At 40.4% G+C, this 20851-nt stretch overlaps 1 protein-coding gene across 7 annotated transcripts in view; it reads left to right on the top strand.

Annotated features, from left to right (window-relative positions):
* LOC138975218 (early endosome antigen 1-like) overlaps positions 1-20851 on the top strand; it is a 144091-nt gene that overhangs the window by 95398 nt on the left and 27842 nt on the right. For all 7 annotated transcript variants that reach the window (XM_070347887.1, XM_070347898.1, XM_070347873.1 and 4 more), the window contains 20 exons: positions 404-487; positions 2790-2948; positions 3313-3459; positions 3842-4000; positions 4943-5026; positions 5407-5469; positions 7522-7689; positions 8301-8384; positions 8821-8904; positions 10800-10895; positions 11867-11950; positions 12446-12613; positions 13165-13248; positions 13829-13933; positions 14569-14631; positions 17994-18236; positions 18825-19055; positions 19465-19695; positions 20079-20162; positions 20445-20612. In XM_070347887.1, the coding sequence (XP_070203988.1) occupies positions 404-487; positions 2790-2948; positions 3313-3459; positions 3842-4000; positions 4943-5026; positions 5407-5469; positions 7522-7689; positions 8301-8384; positions 8821-8904; positions 10800-10895; positions 11867-11950; positions 12446-12613; positions 13165-13248; positions 13829-13933; positions 14569-14631; positions 17994-18236; positions 18825-19055; positions 19465-19695; positions 20079-20162; positions 20445-20612 (2589 nt within the window). The remainder of the gene's footprint in view (positions 1-403; positions 488-2789; positions 2949-3312; positions 3460-3841; positions 4001-4942; positions 5027-5406; positions 5470-7521; positions 7690-8300; positions 8385-8820; positions 8905-10799; positions 10896-11866; positions 11951-12445; positions 12614-13164; positions 13249-13828; positions 13934-14568; positions 14632-17993; positions 18237-18824; positions 19056-19464; positions 19696-20078; positions 20163-20444; positions 20613-20851) is intronic.

The following is a 20851-nucleotide window of genomic DNA, read 5'->3' as shown; positions in this document are numbered from 1 at the left end:
AACTGTTTCAAACTTAAAAATTATGTGGGGCACATGTTATGCTTTCATCATGAGACACATTTGGTCACATATGATCAAGGTCAAGGTCACTTTGACCCTTATGAAATGTGACCAAAATAAGGTAGTGAACCACTAAAAGTGACCATATCTCATGGTAGAAAGAGCCAATAAGCACCATTGTACTTCCTATGTCTTGAATTAACAGCTTTGTGTTGCATGACCTTGGATGACCTTGACCTTGGGTCAAGGTCACATGCATTTTGGTAGGAAAAATGTGTAAAGCATGTGAGTCGTATGGGCTTTGCCCTTCTTGTTTGAGAGCTTGAATTCTTACATAGACAGAGAGACCAGTACTTTGAAATGGCTGGCGCAATCACTAACTTGTGCATCTTTGACGTTGCAGTCCCAGGAGATCCAGCTGAGGCTGGACGAAGCCGAGAGAGAAAAACAACAGATGCAGAGCCGCTACACCGTTCAGGCTAGAGAGGTACTGTTCCTGCTGTTATTGCTGTGACCTCCTCTTGATTAGTGTCCACCCCCCTCGATTGTCTACTTGAACGAGTATCTCGCCAAGCTTGGGGGACAAAGAGGCACGCATCCCTAGCTCTGATAAAAACTAATAGTGTAACCAACTCTCACATGCCTCTGTTTTGCCCTCCATGCATGAACTGGAATGTTGATCAGGAGAAATGGATGTGCATGACTCAGCTGTAAAGGCACAGGTCTTCCACTGTAAACGATTCAGCTCACCCTCTCTAATCCAGCCAGGCTCCTAGTACAGTGGAGTCCAGCTATAACGAACCTGGGTATAACGAAATCCCGCTTTTAACGAACTGCCATTGATTTCCCGGCAGACAGCCTTCTATTTCATACTTGTTACTTTCCGGCTACAACGAACCTTTTGAACTCATTTGCATAACGAACCCCTCTTATAACAAACACGTTTTCATCGCCCCAGAGCCGTTTTGTCTCTAAAAGTCACAAGGCTACAACGAACTGATGTCAATAATTGTTTCCAAAGACAAAAATACACAAACACAAGTAAAAATATACCGGTAACAAACGGTCGAAGAATGAAAATAAGCCGCACATCAAAGGAAGAATACAGAGTGGAAATATGTGTGCTCTGTGTGTGCGGCGAGATCAAAGGCAGGTCCATTGTGATGCCTTGTTTAGAGACACTGACCTTCTTCCCAGGGGTCAATGACCCACTTTTAGCTATGAGAGGTGGTTCTCCTGTCATATCTGAGAGAGGAAACACTTCCTGCACCGGGGTCAGTGACCGAGTTTAACCTATGGGGCGGTCTCTTTGATGTCTTGAGAAGAAACATGGCCAGGGTAGTACCTAGTAGCTGAAACATGCATTATCACAAGTTGTTTGACTGGTACTCAGGCGGTCTCTTTGATTTTTTTCGTATTTTGATACACTCGAGGAAAAAAGTTGCGCCTTATGACCCGGAAAATGTGGTACATGCTTTTACATGACTTTTTAAATTTTACTTCTAAAATTACAGTAAAGTGAACATTTGAACTATGCCTCTCTATGGATTATATTATGAAGCTGTTGAAAACATGCAGAGATTGTACTCTCCAAGGAAAGATCGATGGGACGATCATTTGAAGGTGAGTGGGAAAACTTGTCTTGAGGCCATTTAGGGTTGAAAACTCTACAGCGAATTACTGATATAACGAACTAAAATGTATCTCCCTTGAGATTCGTTGTACCCGGACTCCACTGTACAATGGTACAGTGCCATCCCTCCACTGTAAACGATTCAGCTCACCCTCTCTAATCCAGCCAGGCTCCTAGTACAATGGTACAGTGCCATCCCTCCACTGTAAACGATTCAGCTCACCCTCTCTAATCCAGCCAGGCTCCTAGTACAATGGTACAGTGCCATCCCTCCACTGTAAACGATTCAGCTCACCCTCTCTAATCCAGCCAGGCTCCTAGTACAATGGTACAGTGCCATCCCTCCACTGTAAACGATTCAGCTCACCCTCTCTAATCCAGCCAGGCTCCTAGTACAATGGTACAGTGCCATCCCTCCACTTGGACACACTTTGAACAAATTAATTCTTTATCCACACATTTAACAAATGCTACGTAACTCTGCACAGGCAGCAGTCAGGAAGTTGATTTTCGGTATATGTGTCTTTATTTATTTTATTTTATTTTATGCAATTTATATCGCGCACATATCTCAACCACGGATTCAAGGCGCGGGGATTTATTTATGTCGTGTGAGATGGATTTTTTTACACAATATATCACGCATTCACATCGGCCAGCAAACCTCAAGCCTATTAGGGCGAGCATTCACCTTTCACGGCCTATTATTCCAAGTCACACGGGGCAGATCTCAGATGTTGAGCAGAACTGTCTTCACAACCAAGACTGTGCCTTTATGTTGGGCTGTGGAAGTGATTTGTTTTGATTCGTTTCCTGATATGATAGTGTAATGTCATATTTGATGACTGATTTGTTATAAGTGTCTTATTGACTGAACTTACGTGTTCATGTTTTATGACAGCCACTGTCAATGGTCGCTTCACTTCCTCAATAATTATGTTTGCTTCAATCCAGTAAACAGGAATCTCACGGTGTGATCCGTAAGGAATTTATGGAAGTTATTTGGTTTCTAAAAAAAGACTTTACCTGCGAAATACTTCAGTGAGAAGCTGTGAACAGATATTAGGCAAGGATTTTCCTTGAACTATTGTGAGTGTATCTCCTGTAAATTGGTTTTTATTGTTGCTTTGAACAAGGTGTGTGTGTGTGGTTGTAGGTTGACCGCCTGCAGACTGACATCCAAGAGCGTGACCTGACGGCCTCACAGCAGGAGACACTTTACCGCTCTGATGTTGCTGACCGTGAAGAGGAGATCTCCCGTCTCAAGGCTGACCTCAACGTTCTGCATGAGAAGGTCGCTCAGAATGAAGGACAGGTAATGTGATGGGCCTTAACACTTCATGTGTGTCTTTTTGATTGAATTTAATATGTTGCACTTGAGATAAGTTGAATTTCTGTCTCACTTTGAACTATTTCATGTATGACCTAGTCTTTATGTGAGTTTGTGTGTCTACCTGTGTGTGTTTGTGTGCACATGAGCAAGCATGTTATACAATTTATTTTGTTGCCTTGTCACCATGTTCTTCAAGCTTGTTAGCCAAGGAAATTAATCGTCAGCAGTGACTGTGACGTTTTAATAACCCAGCATCTGTATGCAGTGACGGACATTTTTGGACAGAGTTTAATTGTTACTTCTGATAACTGATCATATTTGTAATGTAGTGTTGCTTGCTACACAGCTGTGCTCTCGGGAAGAAACCATCTCCAGGCTACAGCTGCAGTTGCGTGACGTTCAGGAAGAACTTTCACGCAAGGATAACGATGTACACAAGATTGAAGTTGACCTTGTTACCACTGACGAGGAAAGGAAGCGAGCAGAAGATCAGGTTTGTCGTCTTTTTGCACTTATATAATCCCCACTGTTTTCTTCTTCCATCGAGCATAGAATTTGTCATACAAATCTGTGTGTATTTGTGTTGCATGCATGCACATGCGTATTTATGTGTCCATACATCAGAGAGAGACAGAGAAGGAGTGTGTGTGTGTGTGTGTGTGTGTGTGTGTGTGTGTGTGTATATGTGTGGAAGCTCTATAGCCTGCATATACACATATGTTTATGTGCCATGGTTGCTCAGCATTAGTCTCTGATCGTCTTTAGAAGTGCTAGAATCATTTGGTTAATAAGTTCTGGCATGAGACAGACCCTGTCCAAAATATGAGGGAGGAACTTAGCACTGTGTGGATGACAATGGTTGTGCTCTATTGCAGTTGTCTCGCCGTGAGATTAGCCTGCAGCAGCTTGAGCAGGACTTGAGAGTGGCGCGAGAACAGTACAAGGATGCAGTGGAGGAGAACGGACGTCTGGAGGCAAGGATACAGGCCTTTGCCATCAATGCTCAGTCTGAACAAGAGTGCCTTAGCTCGGAGGTGGGTATCATTTAAATACACTGTGTTCACCCCAGCTTCTTTTCTGTTGTAGATTGAGAAAGGAAACAAAACATGGGTGCATTAGGCTCTCTGACATAAGGAAAAGAGAGTCCTATGCATAATTATATATGCACGTCTTTAACTTAAGCAATGTACTTCCACTCACCAAGGGTCTTGATTTCGTTGTGGTGAAGGGTGGAGAATGCATAACACATGTTTTTACTTTTGCGAAAGGTCAACTTTTAAGGTCTGGTCAACATTTGAATCTTGTTTAAAAAAAAAAAAAGGTGCAACACAGATGAGCTGTTGCGAAAGCTTGCAAGGAACTGACCATGAAACTTCAACCGTCTGTATAAGTGGAAGTGTTCTGACTGTCACTGTGAGAAACAGCTCACAGTATAAACAGAACTCTTTACTTTCCAAAAGAAAGTTCTTTGCCTTTTCAATTAAGCTTTTTAATGACCTTAGTAGTCATGTGCTGTGCCTGGTGACCGAATGATCATTATCTCAGGCTTCTAATTGTGTTCTCTTATTGCCGATTTCTTAATTGAATTTGTTTGCACACAGTAAGCTATGGGGCGGGGCAATAGCCAGTTGTCGCTACCCGCATGGGTTCGACCCACACGTTTGGTGAGGGACATATTTTCCAGAGTCAACTTTATGCAGACTGTCCGAACACCCTTGTGTACTTGCATGCGCACGATGAAGATCTCAAGTTCACAGCAAAAGTCTCAGGGCTTGAAAACATTAATACACGCATCCAGGGAAAAAAAAATAGGTAGCACTGTACTGTATGGCAGCTCGCTTTCCCGAGTGAAAAAGCACCCGAATTTCCATGAAGGTACATTACAGGACAATATGATACCAATACCCATACTAAAACCAATGATGTGTGTGTGTGTGTGTGTGTGTGTGTGTGTGTGTGTGTGTGTGTGTGTGCAGGTGAAGCGCCGCGAGGAGGCCATCAAGAGACTCAAGCTGGAGCAGGTCAGCTTGCAGGAGACCAACAGTCGCTACGAGGAGAAGGTCAGTCACTCGTTTCTCTCAAACTTCGCTGTTCACTCAGTTGGAGATTGATGAATTGTGTTGTCTTTGATGGCAAGACTGCTTACATATGACCAACTGCAAACAGAATTGATGAGTATCATCACTGTTTTGAGAAGCACTGATTTGACAGACATTTATGTAATTGCAAATATATGTATGTATAATGTAGATAAAACGAGGGTGGAAAGGTGGATCCTGTATTTTTAAGTGACATGTCCAAGCACTTTGAGACACAGAGAGGGAGATACTGCACATGTGCAGGGGGAGGGGGGGCGGGGTGTTAGAGAGTAAGAGCCTATGTGTGCTTTTGTTGATACAGTTCTGGTTAAATTGCAAATATCTTTTTATGTGTATTTCAGATTTCACAGCTGCAAAGAGAGGGAGACCAACTGAAAAGTCAGTTGAGGTCTGCTCAGAATGAGGTATAGTTGTCTTACTCCTTTGAATATACCATTTAAAAAATATTTGCATTCATACTAACACCTAGAAATGGTAACAGATAGGAATGTCACACGCTTTCCTTCTTTGCCACTACTAAAGCAAACGTGTGCAAGATTGTATGTTACACGCTTTAGGAGCATGGCAAGAACGGATTCAAACTCAAAATCGTCCCTCCAAAAGCCAAAAAATGCTCACACGACTTTTATTTCTCCTGCTGTTATCGTTTCTTCTCTTTACAAATTCTTCAACGCTCAGAATACTGAAAACGGCATCCCAGACGACAGTACTGTTTCCATACGCGAATTTAGCTTCCCTTGGAAAGTGGCTCACTCAGGAGGCCTGTTAGTCTGACACTATAAGGACAGAGTTCTGAACATAGATGACAAAGATTCCGGAATGAACAAACATTTCGCGGATGCAGACACAGAAAGACGTCATGAAGAATGCGATGCTTCAAAAGATACAGACTGTGACGATGACTGTGACGTCATTCACATATACCGAGACGTCATTCACAGTTGTTCGGTCACTTCCGTCAAAAAGTAGATCTCTCCACAATGGCTGCTCCTGTGTTTAGGTTTGTCAAGCTTGAGTACACAAAACGTGTTTGTTCTCTCCTCTGTTGAAGCTGTGAGACATAAATGCTATTCCGACTTGGTCGTGTGACAGAGTTTTCTTCCACACTCGATTAGCTGATGTCTAACTCAGCCTGACGGCTTCGTTAGACAATCAACGTAATCCCGTGTGGAAGAAAACGTCTGTCACACGACCAAGTCGGAATAGCAGGTAATAACAATTTTGAATTTAAAGAAAGACCCAGAATAGAAAACAAGTCGCGCGAAGCGATATAAAAACATTTAGTCAAGCTGTCGGCATCAAAGTAACAGATAAACACAAGAAACAGTCATCGCCGAGACTATATTTAAGATAGTCTCGACTAACCACACCCCAAAATAGAGACGGGTCACGCTCGTCTCCGGGTAGCGTGGAAACGCAGAGCTTACTTAATAATAATAATAATGCAAACTTTTATAGCGCTATTCTAGAAAAATGTCTACTCTTAGCGCTTTACAATACATACATCAACCAAGCATACTATACACGCACAGGCAAAGAAACCGACCAAACATAACCAACAAACTATGCATGCACAGGCAAAGAAAACGACCAAACATACAATACACGCACAGGCAAAGATAACGACCAAACATAAACAAACATACTATGACCAAACATAACCAACATACTATACGCGCGCATGCAAAGAGAACAATCAGCACATGTAATAATTACTGACAACTAATAATGCAGGCATACAGTGACAGTCCAATACACAGCCTAAGCACAAGTACCACAGTAGGCTTCTATATAAAAACGTGTCAATACTGAACCTATTTGTTGTTATTCTGAGCACATTTTTAGAATAAACATGACATATGTATATATTTTTGAATTCAGGAGAAATTGAGGAATACGATGCAATCATTTTTAAATCTGTTAGTGAAAATTCGATTTTAATGACAACTTTAATGAGCAAACTAATTAACTAGTTTTTAAGCCTCCAAGCTGAAATGCAATACCATAGTCTGGGCTTCGTCGAAAACTACTTCACCAAAATTTGAACCAATTTGGTTAAAAAATGAGAGCGTGACAGTGCTGCCTCAACTTTAACAAAAAGCCGGAAATGACGTCATCAAGGACATTAATCGAAAAAATGAAAAAAATGTCTGGGGATATTTTACCCACGAACTCTCATGTGAAATTTCATGAAGATTGGTCCAGTAGTTTTCTCTGAATCGCTCTACACACACACATACATACTGTCATACATACACACATACACCACCACCCTCGTCTCGATTCCCCCCGTCTATGTTAAAACATTTAGTCAAAACTTGACTAAATGTAAAAAGGACATTGAATTGTATAAATGCTCACCATCAGGTGCAAGTCCTTGTCATGGATAGAAATCATACGAAATTTGACAGAAAATGCTGGTGAAATATTTATGAGCTGTGATGTTGTAACTTCAGATTGAGTCCAAGAAGGCTGCGGCTAAGAACCTTGAGAGCAGTCTGGAGGAGGCCAAAGGTCGCCTGACCTCACAGCTGGAGGAGCAAGGTCGTCTGGAGGACAAGATCCGAGGCCTCAGCGTGGAGCTCGCCACACAGCAGGCTCAGGTGGAGAAACTCCACCATGATGTGAGTTTAGGATTTATCTCTCATTCTAAGGGATATAGAAATGTGTTTTGAAGTACAGTCGGACCTGCCCTGGCGACCACCTTTGAAAAAGACCCCCTGCTCTTTATGACTAATCACCACCCCAAAGAAACCCCGACGAGGTTCTTTCCTATATAATTTACCTTTCCATAACGTCCACCTGTCTTTTAAGGACCACTTCTAGTTGGTCGTTACGGTGGTCGTAATGAACGGGTTTGACTGTACTTCGCGTCTTGGTGCAACAAGTGGGGAGGCGGTTCTACCAGGTGTACAGAAAAGGGATCATATGGAAGGTCATTTTTTTTCAACTCTTTGGCGAGTAAATGTGTCATTTTTAGAACCAGTGGGTTGATCTTTTTTAAACTGGTTGTTGCTGTCAGCCCCTTTCTTGTAAAAATGAGGGAAAAGGCAAGTGATAATTCTGTTTTCATTTCTCTATTTTCCTCATGAGCAAATATAGATCTTGAGTTTATTCATGCAGGTTATTTCGCTAGTAAGGAAGTCGCGAACTGTAGTTTATACTTCCACATTTGTGAGCAAATGATATTAAAAAATAAGTAAGAAAGTGATGGGTAATGTTCCATTTTCAACAGATCAACAACAAGGATGAGTTGATCCATCAGCTGAGGGGTGACCTGGAGTGCCTGCATCGCCAACAGAAAGAAACCACTGCCAAGGTCAGACACCCTTTTTGTACATGTTGAACTTATGCAGCGTGTTTGTTTGTACTCATGTTTTTCCGTTTTCCCTTCTACTTTATTTCTGTTTCAAGAATGTAAATAATACATGTACATGTAAAAATATTTATCAAAAGGCAAGCCCTTCCCCCTCTTTCCATTTCCGACATTCGTTTGTACTCATGTTCATTTGTATCAGATCTGCTTTTGTGTCTTTTGACTAGCCTCATGATAAAACGTTTGCCATGACATTGAGTAGCTGGCTTTCTGGTTGTCTATTTGTTTGTTTTGGTTTCTTTGTTGACAGTCACATGGTCCATGAAATTTAATAATCTGAGAATTATTGTTACTTCAGCACTAGTTAGTTTCTAAAATTGTATTTTGTGACTGCTGATTATCCATATTTTGAAGAAGATGTATGTTTGTTGTTATACAGGTGTTGATTCGTGATGACAACATTCAGAAGCTGAACGCGGACATGGGCAAGCTACGAGCCAAGCACCAGGAGAAACTTCATGAGGTCAGTTGTTTTCATGACCCGTATTTTTCGCTGACTGATTGTTAGGGAAATGCTTACTTACACTGTTGTCATTTGCTGCTGACGTTTTGCAGTTTTCATGCTTTTCGACTGCAGGGAATAGAGCTGTTGTGTTAATTTTGATGTTCTCGTTGCTTTTACAGCTTTTTTGCTTTAAATGTGTTGATATTTTGTTGGATCTTTGTTTGCACAATTTGAAATTGTGAATTAAACGGAATGTAAAGAAAACCTTTTTTTTTTTATATCAAGCTGTGTGTTTTACCTGCATTTAACATGTAAAGAAATATGCTGCATGTCCCTTGCAAGAATTGTGATGGTACTAATATGTTTTCTGAGGTACACAAATTGCATAATTGCATAATATAGTTGTGCTGTGTGACATTAACAAGGGTTATTGACTGAATATGTTGCTTGCAGCTGTATCGTTGTACGACTGAGGTATGGAGTGATGGGTGTTGGTGTACATTATTTTTAATTTTAGTTTATTTGCTGCAGTCACGTTTGCCAAGACTGATAAATGTGAAATCGGCCAAGAGGGGTTGGTAGGTGCAGACAACTTTCTGTTAGCCACCTAAGTGAAAAAGCGTTACGTATATTACCAATGTTAGAATCGGTAATTATCCCATGGTATTGCTGTCACTTTGAAAGTTGTACTTCAATTTGATGTGGAGCTTAATATTCTGTCATGTAACTTCTCTGTCCTACTCATAAAAATAATTCTGATATTTTGCTGTATGTACTGTCAGTTTAGAAACTTCCGTCCTATCATTTTCATGCTGTTCTTAACTTATGCAAACCTGGCTGCTGCAACAAAAACGTATAGCAGAATACTTTCTTTTTTTATTTTATTTTACGCTAGGCTGATTTATTTTCAGTAATGTTGGAGACTTAGCAATGTGTTCTGAGTTTAGAAAAGTGTGATTCGGTAATGTCACATGGTTTAGGTTTTAGGAATTTGTGCTGTGCATTTTTATCCGATAGCATTAGAAGAAAGCAAGTTCTGTCATGCTTCTGTTCGTGTGCTTTTTGTCATTTCGTGTTTTTGAGCTTTGTGTGTTTTAATGCATCTACTGTACTGCCTATTTGTTTTTATTCTCATTTCTATATTGTGTGTATTTAAGTGTTTTGAAACCAACGGTTGCGTTATATGAGGCATACATTCAAAAAGTGTGAGTTTTAACTTTTATGATAGAGAACAAAGTTTGAGGTAGTATAGAATTCCATCATCCCTGTATGTTAAGTACCCCAGTGACCAAAATGAGTACATGCAATAGCAAAACAGAGAAAGGTATATGAATTGCAACAAACCAAGATACAGTGTATTAATTGTTATTGTTGCTCATAAATATTAGAGAATAAAAGAGAAGGGGGAAGGATGAAGAGAGCCTAATGACTTCATTGTGAAGAGAACCTTGGAGAGAGGAATGGAGAGAAAGCCTATGACTTCATTGTGAAGAGAGCCTTTGAGAGAGGAATGGAGAGAAAGCCTATGACTTCATTGTGAAGAGAGCCTTTGAGAGAGGAATGGAGAGAAAGCCTATGACTTCATTGTGAAGAGAGCCTTTGAGAGAGGAATGGAGAGAAAGCCTATGACTTCATTGTGAAGAGAGCCTATGAGAGAGGAATGGAGAGAGAGCCAATGACTTTGTTGTGGAGAGAGCCCATGAGAAGACCTGTGAGAGAGAATAGGGAGAGCCTATGGCTTCCTCATTTCAAAATGTCATGTCCTTTCTTAGTGTGTCCATATGTATACTTTTATTAGTACAGGGTTAAATGAAAGTCTTACGTAGGTAACATCCTGCTGACAGATAAGCTGCAAAAGGTGAAAAGGTGCATGTAAAGTAATATAAAGAGCTGTCATTTTTGTGTGGTTTCAGATTGGCAAACAAACTGAGCTGATCAAGAAACTGCAGGACACCCTGACCCAGTGTCACTATGACCTTGACATGACACGCAGGAGAGCTGAAAATGATGTGAGCAATCAAGAATATTGATTTGTAGGATCTTTGTTTTCTGCGTTGTAAGAACAAGCAACATTTTGTTTTAATTAGTAAGGAAAATAACACGAAGAGAGGGAACTTGTAACAAAATATTTTTGACTGTCAACCTCAAAGACTTCATTGTAACTTGAGCCTTCTAGTAATATTCAGAAGAGCAAAGAATGATTATTTCAAACTTGAGGAACACATTCAAGGGCCTGTCTTTGGTTTTTTGAGTCACTTGAGAAATAGTGACTCTATGTAATCGGTCAGTGTTGTTGTTGATTCCAGTATGCATTACAGCCATTAGCTCTAGTAATATTCAGAAGAGCAAAGAATGATTATTTCAAACTTGAGGAACACATTCAAGGGCCTGTCTTTGGTTTTTTGAGTCACTTGAGAAAAAGTGACTCTATGTAATCGGTCAGTGTTAGTCTGTCCGGCCGGCCGGCCGGCCGTCCGTAGACACCACCTTAACGTTGGACTTTTCTCGGAAACTATCAAAGCGATCGGGCTCATATTTTGTTTAGTCGTGACCTCCAATGACCTCTACACTTTAACGATGGTTTCGTTGACCTTTGACCTTTTTCAAGGTCACAGGTCAGCGTCAAAGGAAAAATTAGACATTTTATATCTTTGACAAAGTTCATCGGATGTGATTGAAACTTTGTAGGATTATTCTTTACATCAAAGTATTTACATCTGTAGCCTTTTACGAACGTTATCAGAAAAACAAGGGAGATAACTAGCCTTTTCTGTTCGGCAACACACAACTTAACGTTGGGCTTTTCTCGGAAACTATAAAAGTGACCGGGCTCAAATTTTATGTGAACGTGACTCATTGTGTTGTGAATAGCAATTTCTTCCTGTCCATCTGATGCCTCATATAATATTCAGAACTGCGAAAGTGACTCGATCGAGCGTTTGCTCTTCTTGTTTTTAAAGTATTGTGTACACTGTTACAGATACTGCAGAGAGATGACAGCATCAAGCAACTACAGGAAGACCTGCTGGAGTCTCAGACACAATACTCTGCATGCTACAATGAGGTAATTTTTGCTACAGAGACGGAGAGAGAGGAAATTTCGTGTCATGAAATAACTTTGCTTTTCTTACAGAATAAAGAGTCTTTTCATATGTGGTGACTTTGGTAAAAAGTGAGGTATTTAGTACAGTTGAACCTGTCTCTAACGACAAGCCATATGGTCTTTATAGACAGGTGGTCATTATGAAAAGGTGATAGAAAAAACACCTAGTCTAGATCTTTTGGGATGGTCTGTATTGGCAGGTAGTTGCCAGGGAATGTTCAACAGTAGTTTGATCTTTCCAGAAGAAGTATAATTGTAAAGTGTACATAACGAAATCATGATAAAGTACACATGAAACTGAACAAACTGTGAGACTTGTTCATTTTGATCTGGTAAAACTAAGAAGTTGACTACATACAGCGTACTCTCTTTGAATTGCTCCAGAATAAGTTATTCCGAAATATTTCAAGTGAAACATGAAAGCAAAAACTAACAAGATCTCAAATTCTGACACAGGTGTTACGTCTGGAGGAAGAAGTGGACAAGGTGAAGGGAGAGAACTCCCACCTGGCGGAGGTGGGCGGGCGATCTTCACAGACCGTCAGCCAGCTTCAGGAGCAGCTGCATCAGATAGAACTCGACCTCACCATCTCCCAGGAAAAACACCGCACCTGTCAGAAAGAGGTGCGAAAATATACCAGCAAAAAAACTAATGCACTTGTTTTTAACGAAAAAATGTTCTCACCCGTCTGTAAGGGTGATAGAGGAGAGGGATCGTTTTTGTGATTCTTGCAAATGTAGGCTGCATGGATAATGCTTTTTCTGTTAGAACCAAGCCTGTGCTTCTGTGTGATGAGAACATTATCTGTCAGAAAGAGGGGGAAAGATCTGGAAGAAAATTGTTACGCTGTGTTTCTAGTAAAATGTTGAACTGATCAGGTCAGTGCTGTGAAGATTAGATTGAGTGGATTTGATTCTTGCCTTTTCAGGTTTGTCAATGTTTTCGTCAGTTGAAAGCCTTTTCCTCAGTGCCAAATAATAATCCGCAATGTTTCATACTCTTTAGTTGACAGAATTTGGCTCTTAAATAAAAATTGTGTTGTTTATTATTTTTGGGTGATGTTATATTAAGATAGTTTCTGTAAGCTCTTATTTCTCTACTCTACTATCAGAAGAGGGTTTAGATGTATACATACTTGCTGGAATAATAATTATGTAATGTGCTGTTTCTGCAGGTGTCTAACCGTGACCAGGTGATTCTGCGCCTGCAGACCGACCTGGACACATCGCAGCAGAAATACTCTGGTTGTATGGAGGAGGTGTGTACTTTTCTGACATGTTTGTTCTGTTTTTATTTTGCTGTATGCATAATTGTTTCAGGCAAGTAAAGGAAAGAACTTGACTGACAGTACAATTAGATTCTTTATTGTCATTATGAGACAAAAACTCAAACTCAGGTTTCTGTGCATATGTCTACGCTACTTCATTTCTTTGAGCACATTTTCTGTTTTCTGTGTATTCCTGTATCTAACAAGTAAGTTCCTGAAAATGTTGATCCTGATGGATATCATATACTTAAAAAATTGAAAATCAACATCAGAATTAAATTTAGGGAATGTTAAATTATAGACAAAGCAAAACATTCACTAGAACTTAGGCCTGTTGGGTTTTAAAGTGAAAAAACAAAATACACAACAGAACCTAGGAGCTTGTGTAATCGCTCCTAGCTCTGCTGTATAATAACAGTGACTTGTGGCAGGTTAAAACATCCTCTGCACATTTTAAAATCAGGGAGATAGTATGCAGCTCCCACAATGATCTCTTATCTCTGGATGTTGTGCTGCTTATCAAAGATGGCAGGAAGCGAAGTGCCTTGAACAAAATATTTTCTCCATTCAGCTGAACATAAGGGAAGAGGAGGTGCAACGGCTGACCACCAAAAGCAAGGAGCTTCAGCAAGAAGTTCGAAGCCACCTGCAGGACTTAGACGACAGAGACTACAGGGTATGTACTCTTTCAGCTCCTCTGTGTAGCCTGTGTTATGCCTACTGCTTCACAGTGTGTGGGTGTATCTGTGTGCGTGTGTTGGTCGGATGTGGGTTGAAGTTGGAATATTTTTGCCTGTGTTATAGTCCTGCATTGCAGTGTGTGGGTGTATCTGCGTGCGTGTGTTGGTAGTGGGAAATATTTTTGCCTCTGTTATACCTTTTACGTTGAAGTGTGTGGGTCCATCTGTGTGTGTGTGTTGGTAGGGGGTGGTTTGAAGAGGAGATATCTTTGTTGGTCTGCGAGTTTGCAACTAAAGTGTGTCAGCAGCTCTGCTTTTTTCTCTCTTTTATCTGAGTCTTTTATTGTGTGTTTGTTTCTGTCTAAAATGAATTTTGGGTTTTTTTCTGGGGTTGCATCAGTGATAAGAATCCTTATATTTAAAAAAAAAAAAAAAAAAGGATAAAAGACAAAATGATAAAGAAAGAATTATTTCTCAAACAGCTCATAGGAAAAGCAAGAGATGGTAGACAATAATGAAAAGCACTGAAAAATAAATGCAAAAGGAAAGGGAAAAAGACGGGGAAAAAAAAGATTGATTGTCAGTTACTGGTTTTATCACACAAGGTATATTTTTTCCCTTTTGCATTTAGCTTGCGGAAGACGACAAGAGAATACAACAGCTACGGCATGAGCAAGAAATGGCCCTGCAGGAGGTTTGTACTTATTTGAATTTTTTCCAGTGGAGGGGTTTTCTGTTCAATTGGTATTGTTGTGAAATTTGCTTTTTCATTGAATTTGTGATTATATCTTTTACATGTACATGCGCTCTGTATCAAGTTGTACAAGTTCCAGACAATTTGTCTTTTCTTCCGCAGTTGTCTCCCTTCATGTTGGATACCTCTGCTTGACATTTCTTGTATGTATCATGAACCCAGTGCTGATTCTCATTTTTTAAATTTTCTTAACATCATATTTCAGTTGTTACTGTGTAGTCATAGAAAATGATTTGGCAGCAATTTCTATTTATTGATGTGAATAGTTATGTAAGAACTTTTCTGACAATTACACAGACTTGGAAAACAGGTTGAACTTTGTCACACTGGATTTTTTTTTTGACAATTTTTTAACTATGTTATTTCATTGTGTTACTTTTTTTTGTGTGTATCAAGTTATTTGTGTGTGTGATTGAGTGTTTTCTTTTTTTATGTGTGACAACTAATATGAAATGTTGGTGTACCATTTTCTAGCCAGCTTCAGAGGACATAAACACACACAGCTGATATCCAGTCTTCCGTTATATTATTCCAATTAACATATTTAATGTTACGAAAGAATCACCAAAGACACTACTGTTTGATGTGCTTTTGATATGCCATGCCTTCTTGGTTTTGTGATGTGGAATGTGCATGTCTGCACAAATCTGAACTCCTGCTGCTGTTCTTATTAAAGTAAGGGAATAATTCTTCGGAAGAGACATAGTTATTTTTGCAGATAAAAGCAACACATGTGCTTGTGTGTTTAGGTAACAGTCAGTTGCTAACCATGAAAGAGGATAAAGTTTCTATATATCAATGATTACCCTGACAGTTGCTTGCAACTCAGAATAATTAAAAGTGACGAGATTATTTTTTTAAACCTATCATAGAAAGTCAGTACATGTATGAATTATTCATTCCAGATGTTTCAGTCATAATTATTTGATTTAAAGAATTTACTGGTACATGTATTATTATTAATTTAAAAAAATTACGAGCAATTTCTGGTGAAAGGAAACTTTGCATTGGCAAACAGTATCACTGTAAACCCAAAGGCAGCAGACATACTTCTAAGATTTACACATGCTTTGAATCTGAAATCTACTTGGCATATCAAACAGAAAAATTCTTCCAAGTTCTGGCATTTACGTATTACCAAAGTTAATGTTTCTTTCTGTACATGATTTGCACACTGTGATCTTGATTCAGATTGAATTATTATTTATTTATTGGGCAAATAAATATACACAATGGGAATTTTCCGCTGTGCCTGTGGTTCTGTCTTCTCATTATTGATCTTGATTTTCTTTTTCATTTATTTTCTTTCATGTAGACTTCCTGTGTGTAAGAAAAGTTGTTTTAAAACATTCCTCACGTTCGCTAAGCTTTGCATAAAGCCTGTCCTTAACTGGGCCAAGTTGACGACGCCAAGTATACCTCATGAAGCTGGCCGCCAAAGCTTTCGCACTAAGTTTTTGGTAAAAATAAGTCGCAAAGTCTTCGCGAAGTTTACTTCGGACTCAATTAAGAGCCGCCTTTAAACAGGGTCTGTTACATACTGGTGTTAGTTTTACTTTAGGCGAAAAAGATTTTAAGATAAAGAATTTTCCCTCACGAGTCGCATTCATTCAAACAGACAAGCATGTGAGCAACAATTAAACAGAAGAAGAATAGAAATGAACTCTTTTTTTGTTTTTTGTTTGCAGTATGTTGCATTTAGTTTAATAACAAAAAACAAGTGTGTTTCCATGTTCACAAACAAGCGTCTTAAAGTTTAGTTTGACACAAACTTTAGAGGCAACTTAATTTCTGTTTGTACTCACAAGCTGTGACATCATGTTTTCAAATGCATGGGTGACATAATCTGTACATATACATTAGAGATATCATCAAATTCACATTTACCAAGAAGACTGGCAGCTGTGTGTGAGTGAGAGAACAACAGGTAAACATTTGTGTCATGGGCTGTGGTTTGAAATAAGCATTGTGGGCATACAACTTGTGTGGGCTGTTGTACATGGTCTTGTGAAAGTTCACTCAGAATGTTGTTCACCTGCATGAAAGCTTAAGCATGACTTGTCTGAAGTGATTAGATGGTGACTGATTTCCTTCATTGTGGTACTCTAATGTTTAATCTCCCAATGTCTGTGTACATCATGTCCCCAGCATGTTTACCAGTTTGGCTTCCAGGATATTGGTTTTTTTGCTTGCTGGTATTTCAGATTGAACAAATTGATTTCTGTAGTTAAGTAATGATTGTCATGGGTAACTTGCATTCTTGCCCACAGGATTTTTCAGGCCTTTGTTTTCTTTATTCCTCTCTGTCTTTTTCTAAATCTCATCATTTTTCTTCCGTCACAAAAGTCTTTCATGTGTATGGTGTTTGGATCAGGCCCCTGTTTTATTTTTAGTTTTTTTTCTTCTTGAAATAAGATTTTGTTGTCTGATGATCACAAGCACACAGCATGATCTGATGAATGTATGTTTCAACATAGCTGAGCAATTTGTGCTTTTAGTTTTAATTCCCAAAACCCAGTTAAAATGACTGACATTTACCATCTAAAATGTTAACACATTTCTTTTTGCTTTTTGTTTTGAGATATTACGAAGTCAGGCTTCAGCAACAAATTTGTAAAGTTGGATACATTTCCTTGGTTTCTTTGGGGGCATTTTTATTCTCTGATTAATGAAGCAGTGGCTCGGACATTTAACTGTCGTTCTTTTGTCATACTTATAGACTAGCTGTCTTTCTTCCTTTGTCTTTCAATCTAGTTCCTACTTTCCTCTCTTTCTCCCTTCTCCTTCCCATCCTAAAGTAAAATCTCTCCCCCCCCCCCCCCATCCCCCCCCCCCCCCCCCCTCTCTACCTGCAGTAAATGTCTACTGAATACAAATTCACACTGCACCTTGTGGATGTCTGTTCTATTCCTGCACTCTGTCAAAACCAGTTTATCTAAAAATATTCCATTTGGGTGCTCTCAAGTACAGCGGAACCCCCTTTTGTGTAGACCTCCAACAATCTGAGAAAAAGCAGGTCTTGATAGGAAGAGATTTGTAAAAAGGGAGGTCAATTTAAAGACATTATTATCAGAAAATCTGGAAAACTAAGGTCTTAGAAGGGGAGGGGGGGTGCAGGGGTCTTCTAAGGGAGGTTCTACTGTATCTTAGAAGGGGAGGGGGGGTGCGGGGGGTGGTGGGGGGGGGGGGGGGTCTTCTAAGTGAGGTTCTACTGTATCTTAGGAGAAGAAAAGTGATGCATGCGTAAAGAAAGAAGAAAAACCCATGACAGCTTAACTGAATCTTTTCACACCTGTGTGCAGGTAAGAAACCAAGAGCGCACCAACGAGCAGCTGAAGGGAGACCTGGCCATCAGCAAGAGCAACCATCAGCAGGAGGCTGAGCAGCTTCAAGGTGACCTTGGCCTTGTGCGCGACGACCTTAAGATGACCAAGGAGGAGCTTACCGAGGCTCAGGAACGCCTCAGCGACTCGAAGGTCACTATCGCTGGCCTTAACGACGACCTTGACCGCTTCCGTCAACTGCAGGAAGAAAGCTCAAAGGAGGTAAGAATAGGATCGTGATGTTTGCAATAAGAACAGTGGTCGATTGTTTGGTTGATTTTTGGCAGAAATATAAAAGATAAACTGCAGGATGGAAAATGTGTGAACTGGCTATTCGACCTCAGAGACTTACACAGTGCATGCATGTTTGTTTTCCTGTGAACATGCATATATTTTCATTTTCAAAACAGAAAAGAACTATCTGCTACTTTAAAAAAGAAGAGAAAAGTTATGTTAAAAATTAAATTTCTCTCTACTGTGCAAGAAACGATCATGGAAAAAGATCATCTAACTTAGATAAGGGGAAAATATGTTTTGGTTTCAGAGGCATGTTTAGAATACAAAGTGATTATGTTCTTGGGTCTTTGCCAGAACAGTGAACAGTGTCCGGTGCACATGCAAGGGCATAAGAACTTATGTTCAAAAACATTGCAATTCCGTTGACAATATAACTTTTTTGTCAGAATGTGGAGAATACAGAAATTTGTCTTTTGGTTTCGTATACACAAATATGACATCAAATGACCCTTTTGAACCACATCTTTCTTCTTCTTCTTCTGCGTTCCCGGCTGAACCACATCAACTTTTCAGATCGCCCACCAGTCTGAGGTGCTGAAAGAGCAAGAGGTGTTGCTGTGTGAGGCACGTCAGCAGTGTGTGGTGCTGGAGGGACAGCTGGACAGAGCCCGGGACGAAGCGGAACGCCTCCAGGCCAACCTGCAGATGTACAAACACAAGTACGAGCAGGCCAACTCACAGGTCCAGCACATGGAGGCCACCATCAACAGCCTGCAGGAGAAGTTACAGGACAGTCGTGCGAGGGTAAGAGGGAGAGAGAGAGAGAGCGTGTGTGTGTCTGTGTGTGTGTGTCTGTGCATGCGTGTATGAATGTTTGTGTGTGTGTGTGCAGCTGCATGCTTGTGTGTGTGTGTGTAGTGCGTCGCGGCATGCATGTATGCGTGCTTTCGTGCATGTGTGCTGCATGCCTGTGTGTGTGTGTGTGTTTGTGTGTGAGAGAGAGATGAGAGAGAGTTGAGGAGGAACATAGAGGGGAGAGGATGTCCGTCGCAATACAGCCGCCACTTCATGTTGACAGGCAGACAGTTGATTCAGAGTAAGGCATTGTACAGCACAGAGATAGCAAGCTACTTGACTGCAGTGTTACTCCATCTTATTGAGATGCTGAACAAAGAAACCCATCAATTTCAAACATCACACTTTCTTTCCACAGGAGCTAGAGAAGGAACAGGGCATCGAGCGCCTTCGCACAGAGGTGGAGACCCTGGACTCTGCCCACCGTGCCTCACAGGAGCAGGTGACCAAATGTGAGGACGTCATCGAGCAGCTGACCCAGGAACTGGCCTCCACACAGGATGACCTTGGCTCCGCTAACTCCCGCATCAAGGACTGCGACAAAGAAATCGCCTCGTTCAAGCAGAGGCTTCAGGACTCTCAGAATGAGGTGAGTGGTGTTGATTTTCATAAAAAGAAGAAAAGTTTGTATGTCAAATGCCCCACAGTTTTTATGTTTAATTTTTATTGTGTTTGTTTGTTTGTATTTCTTTTGAATACTCACCTCAATTTAACTAATAGGTGTTATCTTACCTACGAGTGCCAGATTGAGAAGCAGCCTAGCACTTGTATTAATGTAAGTAAGGTAACTCCTATTAGTTAAATTGAGGTGAGTATTTTTAGAAATAGTCTTTTCTTTTCTAGGTTGGTGGATGGAATGATTTTCACCTGGCGTTGAGATATTCTGCTCCGAGCTATACCTCCATCCCCTTCCCCAAGCCCAAGTGAAGTATATGTACTTTAACAAGCTGACACTGTGTGTTCTATCCCCAGGCCTTGCAGAATGAAGAAAGAGCTCGCAGCTTCGAGAACCAGTATCTCTCCTACCAATCTGAGCACTCTCACAGCAACCAGGAGGTTAGTGCTGTATTTTGTACCTTTCCTTCTGTCTCTCTCTGTAAGTCTCTCTCTCTCTTTGTCTCTCTCTCTCTCTCTCTCTCTCTCTCTCTCTCTCTGTCTCTCTCTCTCTCTCTCTCTCTCTCTTTTTCTTTTGATTCCTTCTGTTTATCACATTCTGTTTCCTTTTTGCTGTCCATTTTTGTCACTAGCAACACACACACCCCTCTCACTCTAAATATTTCCAGACTACTTTTGGGAGTAAGAATAAGTTTGTAATCATCACTCTTGATGCTTTTACAGTTCAACAGCAAAGAGGAGAAAATCAGCCAGTTAGAATATGACCTTGAGGGATTCCGTTCTGACCTTGAGAGTAAGCTCCGCCAAATTTCGGAACTGGAGGATTCGCTGAACGATGTTCAGGCAGAGCTTTCTCAAACGAGGGACCAGAAAGGGGCTGCTGTTAACGAGGTTTGTTGTGTTGTCTATTCTTATTGTGGAGTCTTTCTTTCTCTCTTGTTTTTTTTCTCACAATAAGTGTGTGTGTGTGTGTGTGTACATTGAAGTGTGTGTGTGTGTGTGTGTGTGTGTGTGTGTGTGTGTGTGTGTGTGTGTGTACGATGAAGTGTGTGTGTGTGTGTGTGTGTGTGTGTGTGTGTGTGTGTGTGTGTGTGTGTGAATGTGGCTGGCTGTCGGTCGGTCTGTCTGTC

This window comes from Littorina saxatilis, linkage group LG1, assembly GCF_037325665.1.
Source record: "Littorina saxatilis isolate snail1 linkage group LG1, US_GU_Lsax_2.0, whole genome shotgun sequence".
Classification (NCBI taxonomy): domain Eukaryota; kingdom Metazoa; phylum Mollusca; class Gastropoda; order Littorinimorpha; family Littorinidae; genus Littorina; species Littorina saxatilis.
This window is presented reverse-complemented; position numbering and strand designations above follow the sequence as displayed.